General features: G+C 36.5%; 1 protein-coding gene across 2 annotated transcripts in view; it reads left to right on the forward strand.

Moving 5' to 3' along the window:
* Positions 1 to 9175, forward strand: part of MN1 (MN1 proto-oncogene, transcriptional regulator) — a 38741-nt gene extending 29566 nt beyond the window's left edge. Inside the window, exons 2-3 of one of the 2 annotated variants that reach the window (XR_011854901.1) lie at positions 1659 to 1763; positions 6456 to 6587. Coding sequence is in view for 1 of the 2 variants with exons in the window: in XM_072146683.1 (XP_072002784.1) it covers positions 6456 to 6640 (185 nt within the window). In the remaining variant the exon portion in view is untranslated. Of the gene's footprint in view, positions 1 to 1658; positions 1764 to 6455 lie in introns of both variants that reach the window. The other variant, XM_072146683.1, reaches the window with a different exon arrangement.
* Positions 9176 to 13141: the final 3966 nt, after the last annotated feature.

Here is a 13141-nt window from a genome sequence, read left to right on the forward strand (position 1 = left end):
TTATACCATATAATTTATGTAAAAAAACCAGACAAGACAAAAACGATTCCACAGGATTCATGATAAATACCTCAAGATTTGGTGTCCTGCCATTAAGACCTCCACTGATCAGAACAATCCCTTACTCCCTGTTTGAAAGATGCAATGGTTCTTCATGCGAGTTGCCCCCTCATTCCAAATAAATGGGACTGAAGGAGATGGCTAAAGTGAACCTGTCACCAGGAAAATGAGTTTTAGCTGATTTGACATGTTCCAATAGTCTATGATATGCTGATTGTGTCAAAATTGTGAATCATTTCATTACTTTATATAAGTTTAATTTGCATTACTTGGTCCCCTGCCAGCAGAGTGTGAGGCAGCTGCATCCTGTGTGTGCCTGTGTCAGTCTCCTATCCTCCACACTCATCCAGTTCCCTCCTCCGTCACCACTTCCTGTCATATGTATTGAGCAGGGAGGGGGATAGTGTGGAGGAGAGGGAAAATGCATGAGGAGACACAGGCTCACACAGACTGCAACTACCCCTCCACCGCATGCTGCTGGCAGGGAGTGAGTAAATGTGAATTAAACATATATACTACTGAAATAATTCTTTTTTAATCAGCATAGTGTATCTATAGGAACCTATCACCAGGTAATAATCACATTCCTGACAACAGGTTCACTTTAAGCTCTGTCCTTGTCCCATAGACACTGACTTTATCAGAATACAACTCATGCCTGTTTTTATAATAGGGGTTGAGGAGTATCTTAGCATTGGGGTCTTTCCCAGTGTCACATTGGTGACATAGGTATGACCATCTTAAAATGGTTTTCCGTTAATATAGAAAACCCCCAGGGGAACAAACTAGGTCAATTAAAAAAAAAAAACATACTTACCCCACTACAGTTGCCAGTAGGTCATGGAACCTGCTTAATATATTGAATGGTGTCCCATGACCAGGGACAACACGTGAAATGAAGTACCCTAGAAAACAGGAGAGGGGTCCCATGTCTCAGGAAGCCATTCATTGGATGAAGCTGGTGACCCGCTTGGAAGTCAGCGTAGAGCCCATTGCGACGTGAGAAATAGAAAGGTGTAAGGATTGTTCTTTTTTTCCTCTTACCCATGGCAGGCCTTCAGAATGAATATGTAAAACCCCTTTAAGCAATTCTGACCGCTGGACATATTCTGGGTCCTAGACCTTTCATCTCTAATCCCAGCAACAACAACCTAGAAATAAAGGGAATTTACAATTGAATATTTCCATGAAAGTGACTGAGATCAAGTAATCGAGAGAGATAGCAATAACATATGAAATAAATGTATGGGAGATGACATTTTTTAAGATTAGATATTAAGAGAAAAATCGCTTTAAAAATAACGCTTTTGACCCCGGCCATAATTGCCAACATTTTTTAATCTTGTCGATTACAGGCTTACCTCTGAAAGTAGGCTGCAGAAATAACAAGTCAGTATAAAAAAAGAGAAATAAAACTTTATTAGACTAACCACAATCACCTTGAACAGTCAGATTAAAATATCTCAGCATCTGCATCTCAGTATTACATCAGGGGAATGGAGCTGTGATAGGAATCTCTGCTTGTAGTAGAAGTACACTTATATATTTTCTCCTGCTGTGCTGACTGGTAAAATTGATTGAACTCCTTTTAATTTTAGGGAAGAACATTTGCTAGGGTTCTGTGTAGCTGCTAGCTGGAGTTTGCTACTTCTGGGAATACAAATTACAAGGATGCCCTAAAGACGATTGAGAGATAATTCAAGGTAACCAAAAATAAACAGCAATAAGATGATGTGGAGTTTATTGCTGATAGAGTTATCGCAAATTTGTGATTAAAATAGAAATGTCAAAAAATTCGAAATAATTCTTAGTTGTTTTATATACAGTAACCACTGATATTCACACATGGTAAAGCAATACAATAAACATCCCTGTTCCGTTTCCTGTGGCGCTATACCGCATCATGGTGATCAATAACACGTTCCATAGCTCTCACAATATGCCGTCCTGTCAGAGAATCCTAGCCTCATACAGTGTCAGGGCTTATTTGATATCACCGCCATGTTTGATAACCATGTCTGCTGGAACCTGTCTACGCTCTAAATAAATCATCCCCTCAATGATTTTCTGTCTTGCTCTGGAAAATGGGAAAAATTTGTGCTGTTTTGTAGAAATAGATTTGACTTCTAGAAATGTAAACATATGTTGTAGAATTGGAGTAATTTGCCCATTACATTGTTTCCGTTCATCTCTTTGTCAATGCTTCTGTTGTATCAAAGATACAAGAAGATAGAAACTCAAACTCATGGTACTCGGGATTTTCTCTTGTTCTAAGAGCACATCCTTCAGAAAAGCAGACTTTTCAATATTAGAATCTTATATGCCAAAACTAATATGTCACAATGTCACGTTGAAGATTTGTCAAAAAAAAATGCCCCCACATGCAGACATATTGCTCCATCCTGTCCTAAGGCAGTGGAAATACAGCAACCTCTCCACCACGTTTTCTTCTTGGTACAGTTTGTAATTTCTGCAAATGAAGTAAATTGAGATGGGAGAGGAACTGTATTAATTGCTATCTGAGACCAGGCTGGTTCCTGATAAACCTTTCTAGATATATGATCCAAATGAACTGATGTTGCCTTAACACGATCTCTAGCAGTGGGATTCACGGTTGGCTGCCTCTTGGGGATGGCTGTAGCATACTGGTCTCATGCTGTGTGAGGGTATGGGCAGCCATGGAGCAGTAGCTGATGGTTTGTCAGTGCCTTTGAAGAAGTGTAAGGGACGAGCCTCCAGGCAAGTAGCCTTTCTAGGGATCCTCACCTCCTGTTTGTCACTTTAATCTTGTGAGCAGGCTGAAAGAAGGGAGCCGATTCTTCACCAGGCCTTTACATGGCAATACTCTTTCCCGTGTTCTTTCCTTTGATTCAGATGTCTTGTGACAAAAACAGTACACAAAGACGGACAAAAAAATCTTGTATTTATCTTCATATTTGGGGATGGTAGAAAATTGCCACTGTTTACATGATACACAAAATTTGTATTTGTGTTTTTTATAGCAATGTATCTATTAATATAATTCAGGAATGTTTCTAGATATTACTATTTGTCTCGTCTAGGTTAATGCTTATATATTATGTCTTTATATGGTCACGCCAGTTCCACATAGAGCTGGTTTGTGACTATTTAGAGCTCTCGACAGAGAAGAAATTTAAAAACCCCTTCCCCCGTTCCTCATGCGAATGTTATCATGTAAGTAGGGTCGTCTTGTTAGATGTAGACCCCTCATTAATATTGTAGATGTGTTTGGTAATGTACATGATGGAATTTGATGTAAAGTAGACCTGTCAAAGAAGCCATGAATTCATGCACTTAATGTGTTTGCATTGTATAGGGATGCCATACAGTTCCAAAGTCCTGTTTTGCAACTACTTATGGTTTCAGATTGTTGTCTCTTTTTGTTATACATTTCTATTTCCTGTCTTCCATGGTTGTTCTGTTTGCTAATGCTGACCCTGATTCTAGGTCCTAATCTTCTAGCCAAGGAAAAAAAATCAGGTCACGAATGGGAGAGATAGTGAATGCTTCAGGCAGTCGGGGGGTGCCTATTATCATGACTTTTGACAATACATGTTTGGAAATTTTACACAGCATTAACTGAAGTATATGCCCTCCATTCTCTGTAGATCTTTCCACTATTGCATGGAAGGTTTGGAGATGGCTGGAATGTTTTAGATATCTTCTGATCTATTGCTGACCTTATTTTGTGTAAGTTTATCATTAGGATAAAGTTTGGAACAAAAGCAAGATAAAGCACATAAACCCATGAAAGCACCATTAGGTTCAAAAACATACACACTAATATAAAACAATATAACATATCACAACAATATAATACATTTTCCTATGTGCTGAGTATTGCTTTAAGTCTGCCTTGTGCCACTGAGCAGCAGGACTGGATTTGTCTTAAAATTTGCACTTCTTAAATCATGACAAATATGTACAGTAAGATGCCTGTAGAATAAAAGGGGTTGGCTCAGTAATAACAAAAGTCCCCATTTTTTTTGCAAATTGCTATGATACATGACCTGCCCTCATAGTGTCTCTATTTCACATCTGCTCATTGGTGTGAACATAGCCTGATTTAACTTTTGTCCTGCTCATTTTTTATCATCTTTTACTTTTAGGAAATTTCTCATATTATAAATTCAAATCTGAATGTTAGGGGTTATGGTAAAAGATCACAGAACATGTCTTAGGTTTTTAAATTTTTTGATGGAGACTTATGGCTACGGTTGATATGTGTAGCAATTGTAAAATGGTCTTCTTGCCTAGCCTTTATGTCATAGTCTTTATTATAATGAAATCCAGCAAGGGTTAACTCTGTGACGGCTGCACCTCACCAGGGGGACACCTTGATTATACACGCTCTGATTAACAAGGCTCACTTGGGGCAAATTTACCCTTCCCAAGAATTAAAGAGATTATAACTTTATGTATTGAGTGAGTTAACTTATTGTTTATCCTGTATGTTAAGTTGATAAATGCTGTTATGTTCTATAACATTTTGTACCTTATATGGAATATATGACATATAGAATGATGAATATATATACTTGAATTATAGAACATACTTTCATACTTGGCTTCTAGGAAACATCACAAATGTTATCTGTTATGTATTTTATTTTTTGGTTTGTGTTTTTTTTTATGCTCCGCACATTAGACAGACTTTTTTTTTCTCACAGCCTGACTATTTTTATGTGGCACCATAATCATATAAGTTCATCTTGTTAAACAAAATATGACTGGAGTACACATCCCAAGGTTTTTCTGGAATCCTTATTTCACTGAGTTCAGTGGAGCAGAAAAGCAGAAGTACTTATGCTATCTCTCACTGTAAAGCTGTTATCTTCGGCTTCCCTTCCCCTTTGCAGTTCCATGCTACATTACATGCCATGCATATTTAAAAGATGCGGTAAAATGAATTTATCACTGCTGCCTCTGAGATAACAAATGTTTTAAACCCACATATATATTAACTGTTTAATGGCTCCAGGTCCTGCCGTACGATTTCAGATTAGCCATTTTATTTGTAAGAAGCAGTCTTGGTTAACTCTGGATGGATAGAAGCAAAGTATATATTTCACATATCAGGGTTTTTTTAGGCTTGTTATCCATGTATATTAAGTTTTCGTGATATAATGTAGCAGAATGACACCATAATATTTTTATGTGTTCTTTACTCTTCTACAGGCTATACCTTTATATTCAGTATAGCGATAAAATGTCACCTTAATGTTCACACCATTAAGAAAAGTCTGCTGAAATATCTTGCTTAATTTACACCGGTGTCTGCTGCAAACTCTGTGCAGTATTAAAGGCTAAGTTGTAATTATGTAGCTTCCTTATATTTTACAACATAGTGAAAGTGGACAAGACATCAAAGATAACAATTACAGTCCCATTATAGATGGACATTTATGGCAACCATAAACTGTACAAATCTCCCAGAATAGCTGCAGCTTAGTTCCCTGTTGGTTTCTACCTTTGACCTGTATGAAACCTTAACTCCCAAACTCCTCCACATACCTTGTCCGTGCATTTTTCTTTATGATTTATATAAGGCTTCTAATGGTTATACAATGGCATCTAATACATATTGTTCCCAATACTGAATAATAAAGTGGGTCACTTCCGTAAGGCTACAGCACTTCTGTGGCCCAGCTTGGGGTGTACATAGGGGAATTTGGGGAAGGTAAGAATGTTTTTTTTTTTACCTTCCCCCAGTTTCCCAGAAGTTTACCTGCAAAACTAGAATAATAAGAGACATTAGAAATATAAAAGATAAAGAGGCTATAAACTTTTGGCCACCTCCATCTATCGAAAGAAACTGGAAAGAACATTTTAGGAACAATTGGTGAATGTATCACAATTTGTCTTTGTAGATGGGGCAGAATTGTAACACCTTAGAAGTATAATGTGACCCTCCTTGTGATATTTGCTACATAAAACTATGCTAAGCTAAGCTTACGGCAGGTTTTGGTACAACTTCTGTTGGGTGTTCAGAGGTTAAAATATATGGCTGCTTTCCTCCAAAAACAGTGCCACATCTGACCATGGGGAGTTCCTAGCTCCGTTCATCTCTCTGCAGTTGAGCTGCAATACTGGCACAAACCATGGTCAGGTGTGGCGCTGTTTTTGGAAAAAGCTGCCATGTTTTTCAACCTTGGGACAATCTGTTTACCAGGGGAAAATATTGCAGCAGCACACACCTTTTTTTCCTGCACTACATAATGAAAGCATAACAGTAGGTAACTTGTTATGGTGGGGTGTGAACTGTGACTAAATTAAGATATTTGCATGTCTTATTTCATTTTTGTCTTATTTTTCATTGTTACAAAAACATTTCTCAACTTTTGAAACTAATATCTTTTTTCTCTTCTTTGCAGCCCATGACCTTCCCCAGAACAAGACCTCAGCAGCGGCACAGAATGGAAGCCATTTGCAGTGCCTCTCAGTCCACTGCACGGATGATATTGGGGAGTCAAAGGGTAGGACTCCTGTTCCTACGTGGAGATCCCTTCATTCTGATATCTCCAACAGATTTGGGACTTTTGTTGCTGCCCTAACTTGAAAAATGGAAAGAAAACCCACATTCTTTTTACTTTTCTTGGAAGCCGCTAATGTTAGGTGGACTAATTTTTTTTTTTTAGATTGGTACCTGCTTAGTGGCTTTTGGACTTGCAAGGGTTAGTTTGAAATAAACCTCATATTTTTTGGATCTTTTCGCCACAGTATGATACCAGTGTTAATTCTTCTCCATCCAGCACGCATTTTTCTTTATTTTTATTTACTTTATTTCCCTGTTTCTCTGTAAACCTGATGTATGGTTTATCTGGGCTAGAGAAGGGCTTTTGTATGTCAAAATGATATATGTTATTTACTTTTGTTTTTGTTTTTAGTGCAACATAAAAATATTATTTCTTTTGTAAGAAAAAAAAGTTGACATTTCTATTAATCTTTTGTATCATAATAGACCACAGCCAATCCATGGAAAACGAAATAATATTGTTTGGACCGTCCTTGTTATTTTTTGATCTCTATGTAAACCACAAAGAAAACTTTATGTGGCCTTTTTTTATTTATTTATTATTCCTACCCCCCAGGACTCTAATTCAAGTGTTAAATGGATGCTCACAGCTATTTTGCACATGTCAGCATATATTTTTGGGTGAATTGTTGCAAGATAAATGACATAGAAGATATTTTATGTGTACAGAAGTAAAAATGCAAGAATTCACACACTCCATGATAAAAAAAAATCCAAGGTAACAAACAGACATATATTTTAGATTTTATTTGCCCCAATTGGCAATTGAGTGGGATATCAGCTTTTGACTCCTGACTGGTCAGGAGGTCTAGGTTTGAAGATACTTCTTTGGTGAGCTTGATATGCAGCCCTCAGTTTATCAAACCATGAAGAAAGTTTTTTGCTATCAATATTCCCATCAATAGCATCTACATATGTTTAATATTATTGTGCAGAACTGTCCAGTGTTTCCCTTCTAGGAATGTTCTAGATTGCAGGCAGCACATCTCATGGTTACTTGTTTGGTTTTGTGATCTTCCCATATTCAGCAAGGCTCATTCATTGCCGTATGACTTGTTATTTGCAGAATCTTAAATGATGCCAACAGATGCTAACTTTAATAAAGATGAACTGTACATCTAATTTCATCTGGTATTTCTACTTGGTTCTTCCATATATTGATGTGTTAACTAATACAATGTCCATGACTGAATTGGTGGAATAGATGTGTTTGAAAGTTAACAAAATATACATTTGTCTGGATTGTAAGTAAAGGGAATATATGTTATCATACTGTGGAGTGTATGGTCCAGTACTATGAAGGAACCATTGCTTCCCTTTGGTGGGCATATGCCTTCTGGAAAAAATACTGAACTCAAAGTATCTGAAGGAACATTACAACATCTTCTAAGTATTCTGGAGCTAGATGGTGTTGTATTGCATGACTAATGAAGCCATGAATTACCTTAAGTTAAAAATATTGCGGCAAGTAGTCAGCATCATCTATGTTTAGAAGGGGCTATAGTTAGAAACTTGGTAGAGTGTAACAAAACTTGTATTTGAAGATGGAACAGGACATGTATATCTTCAACTGCAGAAGCCTTAACAGAACTACATGGCAGAAAATAAAATGTAACCCTTGTCAAATTAAGCTATCTTATTCAATTTCCTGATGGTAATGGTGGATATACATTTTCAGTAGCTTTGAGCTGGATGTTGTCCAGACGAAACCATAATGCAAGACTCCATTCACATGCAAGCTTGAGCATATATATGATCTGTATGGGGGTAGCCACCTATCTTCTCTGAGGAATGGAAGCATTGGCCATTAAAATTCATTGTGCCTCATACTTATTTTAACCAACTATCCATCAGTGGCTCATTCACATCATATTGTAGGCTGGCTCTGGTCAATATTTCTATAGTATTTTGGGGGAAATTATCTCAATTCTTAATAAAGTAAGTTTATAGAATTAACAAAGACAAAAAAACAGCATTCAGATGTATTGAGGGCCTTATGTGTATAAGAGCGATCCAGTGCCGTGTACTGCATTCTCTCAGACAGGTTGTTATAGATGTAAGGTTCAACTACAACATATGTTACAAAGGGTTTTAATCTTTGGGGATCAGGTCCAGAATTCGTTCCTGTAGGTAAACATAAAGATCTTGCGATCCTAATTTTTTTTTTAAATACCAAAACATGTAAATGATGAGTTAATACAAATAAGGTCATATCCAATCGACTGGCGATCCTTAATTCATCAAAAGTGTGACCCAAAATGGTATATCAGATCAGTGCTGCATTTCTGTATACTTATAGGGGTTGTCCGGAGGTTGAAAAATATGGCTGCTTTCTTCTCAGTGCAGCTCCACGCCTGAGCATGGTTAGTACCGGTATTGCATCTCAGCTGTATAGATGTAAATGGAGCTTAGTTGCAATACAATGCACGACCCATGGTCAGGAGAGATGCTGTTTGTGGATGAAAGCAACCATGTTTTTAACCTCTGTAATGCCATTCCTTTGCAACCAATTGGTTCTTTTTCTAAAAAAAAAAAAAAAAGCCTATGTGTATCATAAAATACATGCCTATAACTGTATTATAATGGCAAACCATATTATAAATATGCTAATAAAACCAAAAAAAGAATCAATGCTTAACATGTCATCATGTTCTATTTCTATATAAAGTGTATTTTTTTCTATAAACAATAGAAGATGAAGTTGGAGTGATCAAAAATATCATATATTCTGCGGTTTAATTTACATTAAAAGGTGTTCTTTTTTCCTTGGCATTTTTGCAGTCACTTTCACCTTGCATATGGTTATAACCTGTACATGTTAGCTTTCTTACAGTATATATTATTGATATTTGCAGGACCATGCTCCATAATGACCAGGTGACAAAAACAATTATTTTCTGCTGTGTAGTAGTCATAAATCTAATGGCTTAAAGGGCATTCCTAAAGGACCTATCCTTAAGGTAGGCCATCAATGTTTGGATTGTGAGTTTAGGACTTCATTGTTTAAACAGCTCATCATCTGTTTGACCCTAGATCCCAAAGGTGAGACCACCAAACATTTATGGCCTATTTTAGAAACAAACCATCCATGATTAAATCTCAGGGAACCCTTTTAAAGTTGCAGAGCACTTGATGGTGGTCTAGAAAAACTTGATGATCCCATGATATTAAATCGAAGACTACTATCATAGCATGTTTCTATGTCTGTTTGCAAAAATGCGTACAAGTCAAAGCTTGTATTTTTGTTATTGACAAATTTGAAGTTTTATTTCTTGAAATTTCTAGACAGAATTTTAATATCATGAGATAATGGGCCACTTTTATCAATATCAGATTATTGAAGATTGACGCACGGTCTTCAATAATCTGGCGCACCCTGTAAACCCTGATCATGCTCAAGCTGAGTGCACCAGTTTTTTTCTGGTACACTTAGTTTAAAGGGCCTGCCCAACATTTATTTCGGACTTCGGACATAAATGTGGTTCACAGTGCAAATAGACACTGGAACACTCCTTTAGTTTTGTATCTTGGCGGACACAGTGCAGCCACGACACAAAACTGGCGCAGACACTTAATAAATCTTAATAAAGAATTTTGCATGTGTATTCATGTGCAAAGTACGGCAGAAAACTGGTGCAGCCCATTTAGTAAATGTTGCCCAATGTGAGGTAAAGCTGCACCTTGACGAGCTGCACCTTGTTTCAGCTTCAGTTTCTTTCACTTGGATCTCATCAATGATGGTATCTAGGTGAATAACTTGCACTACTAGTCCTCACTATCCTGCATCCTGTGGTGCATCCACTAAACTTGTCTTCTCCAGTACAGCCCTGATGTCATATATTTTCTAGTAGGATCTGGGATAGAGGAAGTCAACTATAGATGCATTGTGGTCCTTTCAAACAGGTCTTGGTTGCCCAAAATATGTCCATGTTTGTTATGGACATGGCAAGACATCAGCTGACAATCTAGTAAATTCTTTTGGTCATATTCCTCACTTACCTTTGTGAAGGGCTGTAATATATATCGACCCATTAAAATGTAATTGGAATTATTGTTTATGAAACATTACACGAGTTCTGCAAGAAATAGATGCCCCTTTACTATCCCAAATACTTAATGTTAAAACAATATGTTGCAAAAAGCCCTAATATTAGGGTGCACTCAGATGGTGCTCTGTAAAAGCTCATATTGGTAAAACAAGTTATACTTAGTGCTGATCAAGCAATTTCCAAAACAAAAATTATTGTTGTCTGTAATAACCAGAGTTTAGTTTTCAATGTCCAAACTCTGCTAGAAATATAAACTATTGACTATTTTTCTTTTAAATGTGTGTTTTATTTTCTTTCAAAAGCTTTAGGCTCTATAGCAAATAACAGATTTTTTGGACCAAAAAAAGATGTCAGATATTTTAGATATTTAAAACGAAATTTTTGACTCAGAATAATATATATGTAAAAGGACAAATTATGCTGGCTCGTATAGGAAGGTTGGGATGCAGTTATGGTTGTGTATGCACCTGTTTACAAGTAAAAAGTTTTCAATTGTTCTAGGTCAAGCCACAAAATATATCCTTGTTGTTTCTCACGAGTCAGAAGCTTTCTTTACCAAAATTATCTGCTAGAACCCTCACATATGTCTTCCTTTTAGTGGCCTATTTATGTTAATTTTAGGTATAGTTCATAAATGTCAACAATCGGTTTAACAAAATTAAAAAAAAAAATCTTTCCTAACTTTCTTCATATAAATACATATAAATGAATGTCACGCCTTTAGTCGTTACTACCTTGCGGCATTTACACTTGCCCAAAATGTGCTTAATGTTTATTACTAGACTATATCAAATATTTTTTTTTTCTACTCAAAGGTTTGATTTACTAATTCACTGCTTTAACCAGTGAATCCTATAAGGAAAAAAAATGTAATTACTATATTGAACCAGTTTAACTCTAAAAATCTTATAAATGTCCAGTTTGTAACATTTCCCAAGAATGTTGTTTTTCTTTTTTGTTAATGAATCCCTCATTTCATGAGACAGGAGAGGCTGTGAATTAATCTTCGTGTAAAGTATTACTCTTCACAAACAGTACAGCTTTAAAATATATGTGAGAGCAATTCATGTTTCATAGCATTTGCTTTATGGAACTGGGGAAAACACTGGTAATCAGTACTGCATAGCAAACTCTTCTTAAGATGTTATTGCACATGTAAAATATGGAAATGTTACTCTGCTGTGTGTTAAGCAATCTGTAATCTTTTATTGACTATTGTTAAATTCATTTTTAAATGCTTGTTTGGAAGACTGTGACACGAGCTCATAAAAAAACGAGTGTTATTTTTCTTTCTTTTTTTTTTTTAATCTGTAAAGTGCAGTCTTCTGTATTCATGCATATTGTATATATCTGTATATGTTTTACCAACAAACTAAATAACAATAAATATGATGTTAATGGTGATGTTTGTGTTTGCATAAATTAGTTTGGACAGGAAAAAAATTAGATAATATGATCTATTACTGTTATATTTACTTATCTCTTTAGGATCTATATAGCTGGTTAAAAACATTATATGGTGGCCAAATAGTCTGAAAACCGTGTCTTCTGATTCTCCCATTCACTTACACTCAGGAGTTCTGGTTGGATTTTGACTTAAATTTTCACTCACTGTCAGGGTATTGTTAAACCCCCAACCCCCTCTTCCAGAGCCTATGACTTGGACAGCCAACACATATGGGGACCTCTTTCATATTCCTTGTGGAAGATGTCACCAGTTGTGATGAGTGGACCGGTGAAGATTATTGAAAACCTGTTTAACTCCGGGTTTAGGTCCCGAACCTGAACCTCCATTGGTAACACCAGTGGGTGTTAATAGTTTAAATGCCAGCATGTTAGTGACTGTGTACACATGCTCCAATGATTTGAATGTCACTGGCATTTAAAGAGTTGATGCCCAGTTGATGAGTCACTTTTAAAGATTGAAGGAGGACATCTGATGCTTATATCTTGGGCTCTATAGTAGGTAGAATAATATCATATTAAAGATAAGTATCTAATCTTTTATTTTTAAAATCCTGATCTCTTTAATAGCATGGTTCTAGATACTATAGGATCCAAGATATTGGCATCTTAAGTGACGCTCCTCCGTCAGCCCTCAGATGTAACCATGGCTCTTTTCAGCTCATTTGGCTTATATATGGGTAAAAGGTGCTGGTGTCTTAGGGGTTGATTTGATGGAAGCTTCTAGTATGTTAATGATGGTCCCCTTTTGTATGTAGAACTGGCAGAACACTACAACACTTTTAGCTGTCTGTATAATTCTATATGAAAGATATGTAAGTTTGGTTAAGGTGCCCATACACCTGAAATGACCTTCATCCCTAGTGTGCAGGTATACGGTTATATTTTGGTTTTATAGTCTTATTTGTGTGGGTGCCATACACATTTTAGTAACCCTGCCTGACTTTCTGCTTGCTGATTCTTTTCCACAGGAATTTGTCTAAGCCGCCTAATAGTTTGGAGCCAATTCCCA

The sequence above is a fragment of the Engystomops pustulosus genome, chromosome 1 (genome assembly GCF_040894005.1).
Source record: "Engystomops pustulosus chromosome 1, aEngPut4.maternal, whole genome shotgun sequence".
Taxonomy (NCBI): Eukaryota; Metazoa; Chordata; class Amphibia; order Anura; family Leptodactylidae; genus Engystomops; species Engystomops pustulosus.